The 16,394-nt window shown below is 38.3% G+C and overlaps 1 protein-coding gene and 2 long non-coding RNA genes across 3 annotated transcripts; 1 reads left to right on the top strand and 2 right to left on the bottom strand.

The window, feature by feature from the left end:
• The first annotated feature begins 909 nt into the window (after positions 1 to 909).
• LOC130690619 (uncharacterized) lies at positions 910 to 3,618 on the top strand. Its single transcript, XR_009001051.1, has 7 exons — positions 910 to 974; positions 1,040 to 1,467; positions 2,700 to 2,834; positions 2,897 to 2,982; positions 3,143 to 3,232; positions 3,337 to 3,489; positions 3,546 to 3,618. It is a non-coding gene; the product is annotated as an uncharacterized LOC130690619 (long non-coding RNA).
• Positions 3,619 to 4,543: 925 nt separating this feature from the next.
• Positions 4,544 to 6,167, bottom strand: LOC130690624 (uncharacterized). The gene is made up of 4 exons (XM_059495848.1): positions 5,924 to 6,167; positions 5,608 to 5,869; positions 5,470 to 5,540; positions 4,544 to 5,381 (listed from the first exon to the last, which is right to left on the bottom strand). Exons 2-4 carry the CDS (start codon positions 5,630 to 5,632, stop codon positions 4,866 to 4,868), a joined length of 612 nt encoding a protein of 203 aa, XP_059351831.1. The 5' UTR covers positions 5,633 to 5,869; positions 5,924 to 6,167; the 3' UTR covers positions 4,544 to 4,865.
• Positions 6,168 to 7,003: 836 nt separating this feature from the next.
• Positions 7,004 to 12,815, bottom strand: LOC130690613 (uncharacterized). Its single transcript, XR_009001037.2, has 21 exons — positions 12,713 to 12,815; positions 12,602 to 12,632; positions 12,462 to 12,533; positions 12,335 to 12,399; positions 12,084 to 12,269; positions 11,842 to 12,024; positions 11,215 to 11,610; positions 10,978 to 11,150; positions 10,727 to 10,899; positions 10,516 to 10,653; positions 10,365 to 10,455; positions 10,152 to 10,301; positions 9,957 to 10,092; positions 9,753 to 9,892; positions 9,558 to 9,699; positions 9,367 to 9,492; positions 8,504 to 8,743; positions 8,284 to 8,424; positions 7,641 to 8,219; positions 7,320 to 7,585; positions 7,004 to 7,257 (listed from the first exon to the last, which is right to left on the bottom strand). It is a non-coding gene; the product is annotated as an uncharacterized LOC130690613 (long non-coding RNA).
• Between the last annotated feature and the right edge of the window lie 3,579 nt (positions 12,816 to 16,394).

Here is a 16,394-nt window from a genome sequence, read left to right as displayed (position 1 = left end):
CCTTCTCCCGATTAATTAATGACATTAATAAAATAAACGATTAACATAACACACGATACGTACTATTGCGCGGAACGAAGACGACGGCGAACGTTACGTAAATGACAGCTAACAGAAAGAAAGAAGCTCTGTCACTATGGCAATCCGTTTTACCCAAAATAAAAATAAAAAATATTGGCCTTTTTTCTGTTTTACTGCTATTGCCATCTACCGGTCACATTTCTAGTTAATTTAGTTAACGAAAAATCATCATACTCCATTTTGGAATAAACTAAAGGAAAGGAGCAAGAAATTAAAGTGTGTTTCCCCAAGTATTACGCTTTTTTTCTTTTTTTAAAAGTTAAATCTTGATTTGGATGATTACTTTAAATTTGTTTAAAAACATTTAATTTGTGACGGATAAAGTTTCTCGTAACGACCTTTGCGTCCACAAGAGGCGCCTTAAACCGTGGCTCATCGGGCAGTTGTTTTTCATGCATATTTCTAGATTGGCTTAGCGCGTGCAGTCTGCCTTCCTCGCTTGATTTTGCTTCTTGACCTCGTGGCTTTAGCGATTTCTGGCGTTTAATTTACTCATTTTTCAACGCTTTTCAAGGTACGCTAATAGATAACAATTAATAGCTGATACTAATGTTTGAATAATTTTGAGTTGGACAAATTTTGTTGTCTTCGAAAGATTAGGTGGTGGAAGTCGTACTTGCCATGAGGTAAGAAAAATAAAAATACTATTCGGGTTAGTACATTCTAGTCTGGCTAATCCATAGTTATTAAACAGTTTGGAAAAGGACATTTTTCCATGTAATGCCCACAAGGAGGAGGTGGGAGTCGAGCATGCAGGTGTCATAAGGTGAATATGAGACTCATATCTAGTTTTCTTTTACTAAAGTTTAGTGTTCATTTCCAACCAAGAAGTGGGCCATGTAGCAAGGCATTTTCCACAAGGAGGGTTCATTGGTGACAGCAAGTGTTACAAGGTAAACATCAATTGTACCTTTACAAAAAATATTTTATGTTCCAGTGTTCATTGTCTTACCCCTAGTGTCATGAAGTTGGCCACACCTCGAAAGGCTGTACGAATCTATTCGTGAATTAACGAAAAACGGAAAGCCGCGTGAACAATATATTCCGGAAGCTGTGACATGCGATGAAAAGGAACTGTTTAAGTGGGATCGTCTGTGGGGAACGCCTTAACAATTTTGATAAAGTTGTTCTCCATCGAATCCAGGGAAGCATTTTTCGAAACAGTATTTTATGATTTGAAAATATCTATTGGGTTTGCTTTAGGTTACAGGAAAAGATGTACCTCAATACATAACATCACTCGAAGAAGCCGGCCTGCGCCCACTACTTCAAAACATTAAGAATTCTGACTACATAAAACCAACACCTGTACAGAAAGCTTCAGTTGCAGTTACTCTTGCCAAAAGAGATTTGATTGCTTGTGCTGTCAGGGGCTCCGGCAAAACGGTAATCCAATTAATTAACGCTGTGTAATTTTGAAACCTTGATGCCCTCGTACTAACTTGATTCGAATGGGTCGGTATGAACTGGGTAAGTTGAGGAAAAAATTAATTTTGAGTGGGCACGTCGGTGATTGCGACTGCTAAAAGGTTCAATTGCATCTAAGATACTCAACAAACCCTTCGTGACATTCGTTGATTAAGTCATCTAAAATTTCACATTTCTTCATATAGGCGGCGTACTTGGTACCGGTTATTAACATATTGTTAGAACAAGGTGTTGCTGGTGCGTCCCCGCCATGGTTCAAAAGCCAGAAGTTGTAATTGTCACACTCACTCGTGAATTTTCGATTCGAATTCACCGCGGGTCGTGTAAATTCTCCTACAATTCGGTTTTAAAATCTGTCATTATATATGAAGGAACTGTCACGAGCCATCAGCGGTCAAATCTTCAAGCTGGGTGCAATACTCTTGTCGCGACCGCGGGGCGACTCGAGGATTTTCTCGACCTTGGAGTATTTTACTTGTCGACGGCCAGGTTTTTAATTTAAGATTAAGATAGGCATTTTGAAGAATCAGTGGCAGTAACCCAGTGCTACAATTTCAATATGGGCGAGGTGTTATAGTCGCTGAGGGCTCTCAATCCCTAAACCGAACCTTGCTCACTGATGTGACAATCTATAAAAGGATTTAAATCTTAATTAGTGAGACATGCAGGATACTGTATAAAATTATAGTAAAGATGGTACCAAATGCTGAGTTACTAGTAATTTTGCCTGGGAAATCTCCAACTGACCATGTGAAACATAAGTCAGCTGTACTGCGTTTGCAAATCCAGTGTTCAAGTAACCATATCCAATCCACGTCTGAAGGAATGAATGAGAAAATTAAATAGGAATCTGGCCGCTAGATGGTCATAGCTGTAAAAAAGAAAAGGCCAAATTTTTTTTTTTTTTTTTTGGGTAAAACTGATTGCCATACCAGTTCAAGTCCACGTCCACTGGGTGCCGCTAAAACCCATTGTTTTGAAAGTTCCTGCTGTTTTTGAAGTGTCAAAGGTTAAAACAGGTTAAAACGGATTGCCATAGATTGCATCAAACTTACCCAATCGGCAACTCAAGTGTGGATATGTTTTTCTTTGATAATTATTTTATTTTGCTACTATGCTTGGTAAACTGCAATCGAATAACTGAAGTTGATTGAGATCTATTCTGATTCTCCTGATATCCATCTCAACAGGTTTTTATTTGCTTTTCAACATCCATTTCATAGTGGGACGTATGGCTTTGATTAATATTGCCATAAAGACTGCCGAAAATGGGTGTGGTACGGAAACCCAGAAATGGGATGAGTTCAACATCAAACATGGATTAGGTACTTTTCGGTTTTTTGTCTATCGAAAAAGAATTTTTAATGCTATTATTTTGCATTCACAGAATTTGAGCGGAGGATGAAGTCTGGAAGTGGTATAGGATGGAAGAGTGAGCCTACAGTTGAAAAAACGCAGTGCATTACCATTAAGGTATGAGATAAAGTAATAGAGTATGCACATTGTCTAATAAGAAGTACCATCTTGTGTAAATGAATCTGTATAACAGCAATCCTTTATAGTTCTGTCATAGCTAGAAGCCTCAAATAATTCTGCTTCTCTTGCTAAACAACAACTTGTCCTTTACGTTCAGAGTGTTGGTGAAGCTGGGTACTTAAATGGCCCTAAAGATGTTTCACTTTGCTGGCATTGCAGCAATGAACATCATACATGGACTCTTTAGGTATGAACAGAATTTTCTTGAAAAAATTTTGAATTTATGACGAAGCATTTCTCCTCCTTTTTGCCAACCATGTCTAATCTACAAAAAAAAAATTTATCCAATAGGAAAGGATTTTCAGCATACTGGGAACACAACTATCAACAATGCAACATTCTATGGGTGCTATTTTATCATTCAAGAGCCTTATGCAATGATTTTCATCTGCAATTTGTATGGCCTTTCCCAAGCTTCTGTCAGAAGTTGAATCTATGAGTCATGTAAGTCACATGAGCAACAATTGAGATGCTTAATGGTATTGTTTTTCTTTTCTCAGTATAGGTTAATAGTAGTGGATCTGAAAGATTCTTGGTTGGGGCAAGACACTGAATAAATTGTAATGATTGGATGGATGACATGACATTTCTATACTTCATTCGGATTCCCGAGACGGTATTTTATATTTAAAAAATTGAAGTGCATATCTGGGCTCCCTTCCTTTCCGTAGCCCCGTTTCCCCTTGACTCGTAATAAGCCCGTAGGGGGTCATGCCCCTACTGTACGGTATATATAAAAATAACATATACCGAGGTTTGGAGGGCTCTGGCCGGAAAGGGGACGTGGGGTGCCGCTCAGTCCGATGATGTGTTCACGGAGGGCGACGTGGCTACCCACAAATCCGAACTAAAGGTTAATCGCTCCAGTAAAAATGTTCCAAATCTTCGGCTCTTCTTCCGGCTTCTCTTAGCCAATCACCGGGTAATCTCCCCGGTGGGTCAACAAGGCAGTGTCTCCCCCTGCCTGGGTTGACGGCAACTTTTGAAAGGGCTATTGTGCCTTTTTAAAGTTGCAAAAATAATTCTAATGTGCAGAGAATTGTCAATAAAATTTTTTTTATAAAATATTTTTTCCAAAATTTGTTTCTTTCATTGTCTGTTTTCGCGGTTTTCACACATTACGTTCATCAACTTTTTTTTTTATTTCCGCTGTTCATTAACTGATATGGGGATCGAACCACAGACTTCTTGCGTCGCAGGACAGCATACTACTGTCATGCCATAGTTGCTCTTGTTAATATTGTTTAGGATTGTGATACCTATATAGATATGCAATTCACATTAGCTTATTATTGAATGCACATTAGTTGTTCATAAGTTCATGGTTGGAATAATGGTAAAGCGTGTGGTTGTCACGCTAGAATACTACGGTTCGATCCCCATATCAGCTAATGTATAGCTAAATAATAAATACAAAAAGTAAATAGTATATAATCATTTTTATTGTCCCTCCTTCCACCCACATATCCACCACTTTTACATCCATTTCAAAATACAGTACACAACATACAATACATACACAAATACACTTAAAACTAACCCGTTGGCTGCCACGCCACCTATCTACAATAGCTACTGTCGCTATCAAAGGGATAGCGACCAAGGGGGCCGGGTGGGCCGGGCTGAGACGGCGATGAGACCTTTACGGAAATGCACATCCCAGGTCTACATCGCCGTCTCGATCAAGGGATTCCCTGTGGTGCATTGCCTTTGGGGCCATTCGGCCAATCTTGGGCAGTGGCGCTGCTCCACCCCATGGCAGATAGACCATGGAGCAGAACAGCGCGGCCCGTCCCTGTCAAGCTACAAAAAAAAGGGGATCAAAGCGGGAGTGTGGCAGCCAACGGGTTAATTTGCAAGACATAATAAAACATAAAACAAAACACAACCATACCACGAAGACGAGGCGACCACGAGGTGACGAAGGGGCGATAGGGGTGGCGAAGACGGCGTGGCCACGAAGCGAAGACGGGGCGAGGCGGAGACGGGACGACGGGCGAGGCGGAGACGGGACGACGGGCGAGGCGGAGACGGGACGACGGGCGAGGCGGAGACGGGACGACGGGCGAGGCGAAGAAGGGGCGACGGGCGAGGCGAAGACGGGGCGACGGGCGAGGCGAAGAAGGGGCGACGGGCGAGGTGAAGACGGCGCGACCACGAGGCGAAGAAGGGGCGACGGGCGAGGTGAAGACGGCGCGACCACGAGGCGAAGAAGGGGCGACGGGCGAGGCGAAGACGGGGCGACTGGCGAGGCGAAGTCGGGACAACGGGCGATGCGAAGACGGGATGACGGGCGAGGTGACGACGGGCGTGGCGAAGACGAAGAAGGCTGTGTTCTAAATCGTAAAAGTAAAGAAAAAGAACTAGTTAGTGGGAAATATAAGATAGTTGTTGTAACCAAACGTTGAAAGCAATTTGACTTACTTCTGCTGTCCGATGGCTAGAAAGACTGTAGGGCCAGCAAATAGGCAACAGATGGCTAACAGTTGGCAATTCTATGGTTGAATGTTCAATTTAAATAAAAAAGAAAACTATATGAGGCATAAGAAAAATTCAAAATACCAGTAGAAATTGTGTTGAGGTACATGTCTGTGTCTGTTGGTAGGCTAAGTAGAGATTACAACTGCCAAAATGACTGTCATTACAGTTGAGACTGCAACGAAGATGAATATGGTGCACCACTCAGATCACGATTGACAGCAGACCATGAGTGGTTAAAGAGTAGAAGAACGATATTATGGTATTCCTACCCATAGGATTTGCATCTTTGGTGACATTCCTCAACGGGAAGTATTCTTTACAAATGAAGTTTCATGAGCTAAACCTTAAAAGCAAAATCCGTCAATGAGATTCTGATAACAAAACATTAGTCTTATACCTCTCAATGAGCACTGGTATAGTTTGATGAATGCAACGTAGTAGGTTGCTAATAGTTTTTTGGTTTGACAGGTGGCATAGGTGATTACAAGATATGTACCATAAACACCAAGCATTCTGTGGGCTTCACTTCCAAAACACACTCAGGGATGAAAACGAACAGAAGCACCATTAGATTTTCTTGAGTTTTCCATTGGAATATGACATATTTAACAGAAACTTTCGAACACAGCTTTCACCGCTCCCATATAGTCAGCAAGTAAATAGTGGCACAGCAGCGTCATCTTGTTTTCCAATTAACAACCGAAAAATTCATCAAAATTGAAAATCTTGCTTTTTTGAGACGGGAACTGCACTGATGTGAACTCTTTAAACATACTTTTAGAGCGTGAATCCCCACCCACCCCCATATTGGCTACTACCATTTCAATTTTATTTTAACAAATACAGCGACCAAAACCACGAACGGCATTTTAAAAATATAGCGATTTAACATGTTTTTGAGCCCGATTTTTTTTTACTGTCTTTTATTTATTTATCCAAAAACCTAGATATTTCTAGGAAAATACATGATTTGGGTTCACAGTTCAACAAGGATGCTGATTGCGCTTCACACACATCTAGAAATTTCGCAAGTTGACGTATCTCTGGATTGTTAGCTAGTCAACACCTGTATGATAATACACTTTTCTTTTTTTGAACAGCTGCAATGGTATTTCGGTTATAAGCTCCACGGCAAAATTTCTCCATTGAGACAAGGACGCCAATTGTGCGTTATCTTGTGTCTATTTTCAATTAAATGAATACGCCGTCACTTTTCTGCTCGGAAGAGCTCACTTTGGCCTGGAATATTGTTTTGAATGGTGTAATTAGTATACATTGCATACATTAGATTGAATCAAGTACTTTTTGGCATACGTTCTTTAATTGTGTGAGGCTGCCAAATCGTCGACAGGCGGTATCTAAAGGAGGAAATCAGCTAAGAGCTTGCGGACTCATCAATAAATGCAAAACTATTAAAAAATTATAAAGATAGCCTGAAACCAAATTGTAAAGAAAATTTAATTTTAGTTTCCAGCACTTAAGTACAGGTATCATCGTCAACGTGGGCGCAGGTGATTTTTCCATGTTCATTGTATCAGGTCACCAACTTCTACTAGATGAGTCAAGATGAAATGAGGTTACACGAACAAAAAATTAACCATACAATTCAACTGATAGATAAGGACCATGATGCGTGGAAGTGAAATACACCCCATCACAACTGTTAAAACTGTCAGAACATTCACCACACATGCAAAACATTTTCTGATTCATTGATGTTCATCACCTAGCCTATACCAAGAAAACCAAACACAATTAGTGCGGAACATTTTGCTGATAAGAGTTAACATTACCTGACAAATTTACTGCAGACCAGCAATTCCTGATGGACTCCCACACAACATTCCAGATAAACAAAACAGTAGTAATTCCTAAACAAACATCTTGCAATAGTGGTAAATATAATGCAGTAACTGGTAAATATAACATCTCACATGAACAACAAATGTGAACGGAACCATTCGAAAATGAAGTAAACAATTTCAAAAATGAATTTGCACAAAAAGGATTTTAACTAAAAAAAACTACTAGAGAACCAAGTTTTTCCTTCCACCTTTTCCTAATTTTAAAATCAATTAAAGAAACATAATTGTTAAGCAAATCTCACTCTGTACCTTTTTGTTGGTTGAATTTGGAAATGGCTTACTAGTTGGAATAAGTTTTTTTCTTTTACCCCAAATTTGCTTTTCGGGCAGCGCACTTTTAACTTTCTCTGCTGATCACAGTATCTGCATGACCAGCTGCAGAATTATCACAAGTGAAAAGGAAATCGGGTAGGAGGAAATAATTTTTTTGGTACTGAGCCTCCGTCAACTTTCTTTCCCAATTCTTATAATTACGAATCTGCCTTTAGAAAAATAAAACAAGAATCAGTATAAATTTCTTGTCAATCGAATTACGTAAAACTGTGGAATCCTAGAGACATAATATTTTTCAAACTCTTCAAATCCCTTGAAATCAGAAAACTTTCTGCTAAAAGATCCATGTAAGCCACATACAGGTCAACTGGTACTTCCTTTTCGACTGGCATTGGCAGTGATAAATAACAAGTAGGATCAAATGCAACTGGGACCCCATCGGACCCCAGACACACCAAAGCCAATTTCAATACCCAACTAAAGAGATCTACTACTACAGAATCTTTCTGTATTATTCTACTTATGATAAAATACCCAACATTCATGTGCAGCTTCCTGAAAAATAAAATGAGTTTGAACACAAATGAACTTTGCTAATAAAAAAAATTAGCTATTTCACCTATATTTTGTCAGTGTCCATCGATGCAAGACTTCTTCAAAATCGGATTCAGATGTTCGTCTTAGCCCCCCAGAACAACGTAGAGTAGTTCTCGCGAAGCAGGATGCTGGTATCCGGGAAACTGCGGAACAAATCTACCGACTTGCAACATACCCAATTCAAAATCGTTATGATGCACAAGTTAAAAACCTAGCTTTTACAAAGCAAGTAAATGGTATACCTTAAATACACTCGAAGGTAATGCATGGTCACCTTGGCAAGGTGTTCGCCAGACCACATCGTTCGTACAACATGGCGGCGAGCATTTGCAGTTCCTCCCTTGAATTTCACCGACAAAAAGGAAGGTCTGCCACGTTCGGCTGCCGTGATATAACCAGCCGCTACGACGCCATGTTAAATGTTGCCATCAGCTCAGCTCAGCACAGCACCTGGGCCACCTAGCGACTATCCCCCTACGAGACTAAAGCAAATGTTTTGTTTGACAAATACGACTTTAATTGGGCGTTAAGAATAATGAGTTTGTATAAATGAGCACTTCCTAAAAAGTTAAATTAAATTATAAATGAATTAATAACTGAATTAAAAAAAGATATTAATGAATTTAGTCAATTGCAAATTTGCTACATCTTTTGCGGGTGACAGTAATAAAAAGAAAAAAAGGAAAGAAAAAAAAAAAAATAAATGCAAGGAAAATTTGTTGCCAATGAAAAAAGAATTTAAATGGGATGGGAAGAAAAAAAAAATCTAGAAATAAACCACAAAAAAAACCAAAACAGAAAGACTAAGAACTTAATCTATTTAACTATATGTGCGTTAGTTCGTACGATGTTTCGCCGACTGGATCATTCACAACAACGTGACGTTTCTAATAATAATTATACACCTACTTACTAATGCCATCAACATTCGTTTTTCAAAATACGGAATTACATGACATCACGCATTTTACCGCCTACTCCCTCCGAGACTCTTACGACGCTATACACAATTTTTATCAAAATCTTTTGGTTATGGGGAACTTACTGAACAATGAGTCGTGTAATTTATTGTTTTCAATCTATTTTACAGAAGCCAAACCATTACCTGTATGCACCATCATTGACGAGAGCGGTAGGTTGTCAGGGTAGGCCAAATCTTTTCATAAGTTTATCCTGTTCCGTGAGATCTTTTCTAACTTTTGTCCTCATGTAAAAGATGGGGCAATCTCGGCTAAATGTGACAAATGATAAGTATTAAGTATGTAACATGATTATGACATCACTCAAACTATTTACTTGGAACAAAGAATCTCTTCGTTGAGATTTCCCTGGCACCGTTGACATTCTGTCCATAAACGATTAAATCTTCGAGAGCATAAAGTTGGCCAATTTCCCTCTGGTAGAACTCCGATTCTTTCGGCTTGCAAAATCTGTTTAACTGGAACAGTAATTTTAACAAACATCGCCGAGTTAGGCAGAAATTAGATTTACTTGCATACAGCACTATCGTCTGGAAGGACGGTTTTGCATCCAACACAGGTGGATTTGCATGTGGTAAAGCTAGCCAATCCACCAATTTTTGAAGTAACAACTGAAGGCGTCCGGGTATGATAACCATCTACGGACGCCATCTACGATCGGAATACAAACGGTTCAATTATGTCAAGCAAATAAATGCGATGAGTCCGTGTTTACGTAGCAACAATGATTCCGCTTTAGATCCAAGTATGGGTTCAAAAATCCAAACAAAGGGTTTTGAAAGCTGATTTTCCAAATAGTATTGGGCATCAATAGGTACGCTGTATTCCAGGACAAAAATCGGATCTTCCGCCTAAAGAAGACGTATGAAAACTTAATAGTTCATGAGAAATTTGAAATCCAAAGACGAACATTGAGGCTCGTTTTTAGCAGCTGCGATAATGATATACGGAACTCGATCCCCTAATTTTGGGGTTGTACCAGCATCTCGCTTACGCATCTTGTGAGCTAGTTCCACATGTGCTGTTTGCTGGCGTAGTCTTTATCTGTTTTAGTCAGCTCCTTTTTTATAAAAGAAGGCAAACGGATAAAATCACAGTATTCCAAAACATAGTTACGCTCTACCTTAGTAATCACCAGAAGTGAGATATCGACTTTGTTGCACAGCAAGTCGGAAATTGTTTGTTTGGCGTATTCTAAGGCTCCATATGGGTCTCTAAGAGAAAATATCAAACCCTCACACTTCGAATACTAAAATTGATCACTTTTTGTTTACCGCTCCATCAAAATTTTCTGCAGACAGCTATTGATAATATTGGCAACGAGTTGGCAATTATCACGACGAACGGTTTATATATCTTTACAATCCATTTTATCAAACTCTTCAGGTTTGGTCCAATACAATCCTGCATACCTGTGAAGACAGAAACAGTCAGTACAACTGGTATCTCATCTAACAAGTCTTTATAAATCAGAACCGTAATTACCTCTTTTTGTTGATCAATAAATAGGGATAATAGACTTTTCCCAATTCCAAATTAATGGGTTTGACAAATTTTGCCGACACAAATGCGACAGCTTCTCGGCCTAATTCCATGGCTTCGGCCACCGTGGGTACACCGAATTTCACCATTACGGAATCTGTGTTACCATAGGTTACCTGACGTGATATTAAATTAAAAGAAAATCCATTAGTCAGTACTTCTGCAAATAATTACTCATAATCCAGGGATATTACTTTGGCGTCATGGGCATAGCCATTCTCGACGCAAAATTTAGACTCCACATCCTCTCTTGTTTTCTCAATCATAGTTCTGCCAAAAGCCGTCACACTTTGCCAAATTTCCAGACAAGGCAATTTTTCGACTTGGGCGCCAGTGAAACCGTAAACATACAAACACGACGGATTCCCTACAGAGAAACAAATAGCATTACATCAGTCAAATCTGATATTCAAAAGCCATCGAGAACATACTTTCGGAGGCATCGTTGGATGGTTGACAATTTTTTCAATATCGGGACCGAAACCCATAAAGCATTCGATCAGCTTCGTCCAAAATTAAAAACCTGGCCGTCGACAAGTAAAATACTCCAAGGTCGAGAAAATCCTCGAGTCGCCCCGCGGTCGCGACAAGAGTATTGCACCCAGCTTGAAGATTTGACCGCTGATGGCTCGTGACAGTTCCTTCATATATAATGACAGATTTTAAAACCGAATTGTAGGAGAATTTACACGACCCGCGGTGAATTCGAATCGAAAATTCACGAGTGAGTGTGACAATTACAACTTCTGGCTTTTGAACCATGGCGGGGACGCACCAGCAACACCTTGTTCTAACAATATGTTCATAACCGGTACCAAGTACGCCGCCTATATGAAGAAATGTGAAATTTTAGATGACTTAATCAACGAATGTCACGAAGGGTTTGTTGAGTATCTTAGATGCAATTGAACCTTTTAGCAGTCGCAATCACCGACGTGCCCACTCAAAATTAATTTTTTCCTCAACTTACCCAGTTCATACCGACCCATTCGAATCAAGTTAGTGTTAGCGAGGGCATCAAGGTTTCAAAATTACACAGCGTTAATTAATTGGATTACCGTTTTGCCGGAGCCCCTGACAGCACAAGCAATCAAATCTCTTTTGGCAAGAGTAACTGCAACTGAAGCTTTCTGTACAGGTGTTGGTTTTATGTAGTCAGAATTCTTAATGTTTTGAAGTAGTGGGCGCAGGCCGGCTTCTTCGAGTGATGTTATGTATTGAGGTACATCTTTTCCTGTAACCTAAAGCAAACCCAATAGATATTTTCAAATCATAAAATACTGTTTCGAAAAATGCTTACCTGGATTCGATGGAGAATGACTTTATCAAAATTGTTAAGGCGTTCCCCACAGACGATCCCACTTAAACAGTTCCTTTTCATCGCATGTCACAGCTTCCGGAATATATTGTTCACACGGCTTTCCGTTTTTCGTCAATTCATGAATAGATTCGTACAGCCTTTCGAGGTGTGGCCAACTTCATGACACTAGGGGTAAGACAATGAACACTGGAACATAAAATATTTTTTGTGAAGATACAATTGATGTTTACCTTGTAACACTTGCTGTCACCAATGACCCCTCCTTGTGGAAAATCCCTTGCTACATGGCCCACTTCTTGGTTGGAAATGAACACTAAACTTCAGTAAAAGAAAACTAGATATGAGTCTCATATTCACCTTATGACACCTACATGCTCGACTCCCACCTCCTCCTTGTGGGCATTACATGGAAACATGTCCTTTTCCAAACTGTTTAATAACTATGGATTAGCCAGACTAGAATGTACTAACCCGAATAGTATTTTTATTTTTCTTACCTCATGGCAAGTACGACTTCCACCACCTAATCTTTTGAATACAACAAAAATGTCCAACTCAAAATTATTTAAACATTAGTATCAGCTATTAATTATTATCTATTAGCGTACCTTGAAAAGCGTTGAAAAATGAGTAAATTAAACGCCAAAAGTCGCTAAAGCCACGAGGTCAAGAAGCAAAATCGAGCGAGGAAGGCAGACTGCACGCGCTAAGCCAATCTAGAAATATGCCTGAAAAAACAACTGCCCGATGAGCCACGGTTTAAGGCGCCTCTTGTGGACGCAAAGGTCATTACGAGAAACTTTATCCGTCACAAATTAAATGTTTTTAAACAAATTTAAAGTAATCATCCAAATCAAGATTTAACTTTTAAAAAAAGAAAAAAAGCGTAATACTTTGGGAAACACACTTTAATTTCTTGCTCCTTTCCTTTAGTTTATTCCAAAATGGAGTATGATGATTTTTCGTTAACTAAATTAACTAGAAATGTGAACGGTAGATGGCAATAGCAGTAAAACAGAAAAAAGGCCAATATTTTTTATTTCTAGGGGGGAGGGCCTCTAAATCTAATCTTACATATTCTAGCCATGTAAATATATAATTTTTTAAATTAATAACTTTACTTGATTAACATATAACTATACAGTAATTATTTTGTTATATTCTACTTGCTTAACTTAATTATTATTATTACTATTAACTGTTAACTTTTCATTTCGAACTGCATTTTGCAGCAATGATAATAATAGCAATAATTGCTTGTTTTAGATATACATAGGTCTAATATGTTTGTGTAATATAAAGTTGTTATTGTGTATTATTTTCACACTGTAACAACCAACAATGAGTTTATATTACTCAAACTGTTCTAATAACAATTAGAATGATTGCTTGTTTAGGTATAAATAATGTGTTTGAGTAATATAAAGTTGTTATTGTGTATTATTTTCACACCGCACAAACAATAACGAATTTATATTACTCAAACATATTATTTATACCTAAAACAAGCAATCATTCTAGTTGTTATTAGAATTACATTCATTATGTTTGCTGCAGTACAAAAGGGAAAGTTAATAGTTAATAGTAATAATGATTAAGTTAATTAAGCAGAATATAATAAAATAATTATCGTATAATTATATTTTAATCAAATAAGGTTATTAATTAAAAAAATTATAGATTTACATGGCTTAGAATATGTAAAATTGTATTTAGAGATTTAATTCGAATTTGACCGGCAGATGGCGATAGCTGCAAAAAGAAAAAAAATGCCGAAATTTTTTTTTTGGGGGGGGGGGGGGGTAAAACGGATTGCCATAACTGTAATTTCTATGGCAATCCGTTTTGCCCAAAATTAATAAAAATTTTTTTTTGTTTTTCCCTGTTTTACTGCTCTCGCCGTCTACCGGTTATTTTCTAGCCTGAGATGAGATCCTGAGATCCAACAGCTGACAGAACAGTTGTGAAGGCCATGAGTATTACCGGGTAAGTCAATCGATGGGGAATGGCCATATCCTAGGGCTCACTTGGAAAGAAAAATTTGTCGTTTAACCTATCGACCTTCAGAATTATGTTCCTCTACCCTACACTATAGTTCCAGGAAAGCAATAACGTGGCACGTGTCTACGTGTATTTAAGGCTGTACATGACGCTGTAACATCACATTCGTGCCAAGTCCTTCCTCTGCAATTATACAACTACTTCAGCACCATCGGCGGACTCTTCGGCCGTCGGGTAAGTTGGTTGTGATTAGGTTTCGTTATTTAATTTTTCCTGCAGTAAATGCCAGAATATGTTAACTGTAAAAGATAAATTTCACATCTATGTTCGCAAGAACTAATTCTAACATTTAACAAACTGTTACCAATAGTATTCCTTTTGCTATGTAGATTTGTCTGCGTTTTTCTTTTAGAGTACCTAATGAATGGGGTAAAACGGATTGCCATATTGCCATAGATTTCAAATATTTTTGTTAAAATCTTTACCTTGTCCATCTATGAGCACCGTTTCATTTTTCTTGAGTGGCATCTAACGTCAGTTATTGAAGATGCTAGAGTATTTACAATTTTACACCAGTTGCAAACCCAGATGGCAACCATTTCTGTGGAGACAACACGTTATTAGATTAGAACATTACGGTTAAACATAAATACTAACCCATTAGTGCTGTAGGATTTCTACTGTATCCATTACTGTAAGAGCCACAGCCATTACATGGTCTCACACTCGCAATGCTTGTAGAATTTTGAAGGTCCTATATCTTACATTAAATACTAAGAAACTATCGGGTCACGACATTAACCGGAAATAAAGAAAATTCAAATTTTTTTTATGGTTGTCTTGTTCAATCTGATGTCCCCGTTGTCATCAGATTTACTAGCCCGAATGTATTTTTAGCCTGGTTTATGACTATGTTTAAGAAGAGAGAATTGGGAACTGAGAGAGGTACTTTAAGTTCTTGTTTCAAACATAAACCGGATATGTTTACTTTTGGGCCTCTTGCTTTGCAACAGGATTATAGGTCATGATAAATTCGTTGATAATATTACAAAGACTAACTTTGGCTTGCATGAAATTCTAAAACATGACCTGTGTGACCTTCTAAGTACAAATGTCAAAGTAGAAAATTTACAGAATTCGGCGACATACGGAGATTTATGATTTAACATCGAAATTGTCTGTTTCCATGGTCAATCCCAATTGCTCAGAAACTGAAAGTGAATGGAGGAACTGCATCCTGATTTTTCAACTTTCTAGTTTTTAGTCCTTTAGTTTTTAATGCACAGTACGAAATAAAAATGTTTCTTCTTCATTTTCACTCATACACAAGAAATCCCGTGAATTTCCAAGGTCTGCCGAAATGTTAAAATATTTATAAATTCAAAGTTAAGATAAATTTTAATCATTTTGGCAGCGTTATCTCCCAGAGGTGAACAGGGATAGGAATGCAATTGTAATCAAATGTTTCCTGAAATCGTTAAAGAAATTTTACTGCTTTCAGCGCCATAATGTTCAACTTAAATTTTTCCATCTGGCAACGCGTTCGAAAATACCGACATGTCTGCTATAATCAAACCCAAGTGATACCAAATTGCAAACCAACTTGTAACAGTGATTACGACTATAATTAACCTGGTGTCTACTCGAGCATTAAAAGACGGTCGACCGATAAGAGGAAGTAATAGGTAATACTTTTTATTTTCCCTACCTCTCTTTATCGTGTGGCTTGTCAGATTATAACTCCATTCGTTAGACTTTTTTGAAAAGGAAGATGCATTTGGTTGTTATCCGTCCAAAATGTCAATCATTCTTAAGCAAAAATTCTTTGTTGACCTCATTCCATTAAGGCTCTGTACTTGTTAGTTTTCCTTTGTTAACTTAAATTATCAAATGTTTAGAGAACTCCTTTTCTGCTAGTAATTGCAAAAAATAAAAAAAACAACGAGGAAAATAATATCCGAATTAGACATAGGACGACCGGAATACAAGTCGCTAGTAACCTTGATTGGGAGATAAAAGCATGTCAGCAAATATTAAGCTAAATATATATCCTGATTCCCGTCTATTATTTTCAGCTCATCGTGCAACCTCCCGTTTTCGTCAATGCAATGGCACGGCAAATTCTCATTGTGAAACCTCCTTTTTTCTTTTCGTCTTTAACTTTTAACTTACGTGAACTTTTCAACATTCTTTCAGACGAACTTGAGCCGCCGATCAATTTAGCATGAATTCGAGTGTAGTATCAACATCACGATTTCGGTGGCTCAGCGTTTCTTGGGATATATACAA

The sequence above is a fragment of the Daphnia carinata genome, chromosome 6 (assembly GCF_022539665.2).
Source record: "Daphnia carinata strain CSIRO-1 chromosome 6, CSIRO_AGI_Dcar_HiC_V3, whole genome shotgun sequence".
Lineage (NCBI taxonomy): Eukaryota > Metazoa > Arthropoda > Branchiopoda > Diplostraca > Daphniidae > Daphnia > Daphnia carinata.
This window is presented reverse-complemented; position numbering and strand designations above follow the sequence as displayed.

What these genes read in the sequence shown, in the direction of transcription:
- LOC130690624 (XM_059495848.1), bottom strand. Translation starts at nt 5,632, where the DNA reads ATGTACCTCAACACAATTTCTACTG. An exon ending in CCTCAACACAATTTCTACTG is followed by an intron (nt 5,541 to 5,607) that starts GTATTTTGAATT and finishes ATTCAACCATAG; the next exon opens with AATTGCCAACTGTTAGCCAT. An exon ending in CTAGCCATCGGACAGCAGAA is followed by an intron (nt 5,382 to 5,469) that starts GTAAGTCAAATT and finishes TTTACGATTTAG; the next exon opens with AACACAGCCTTCTTCGTCTT.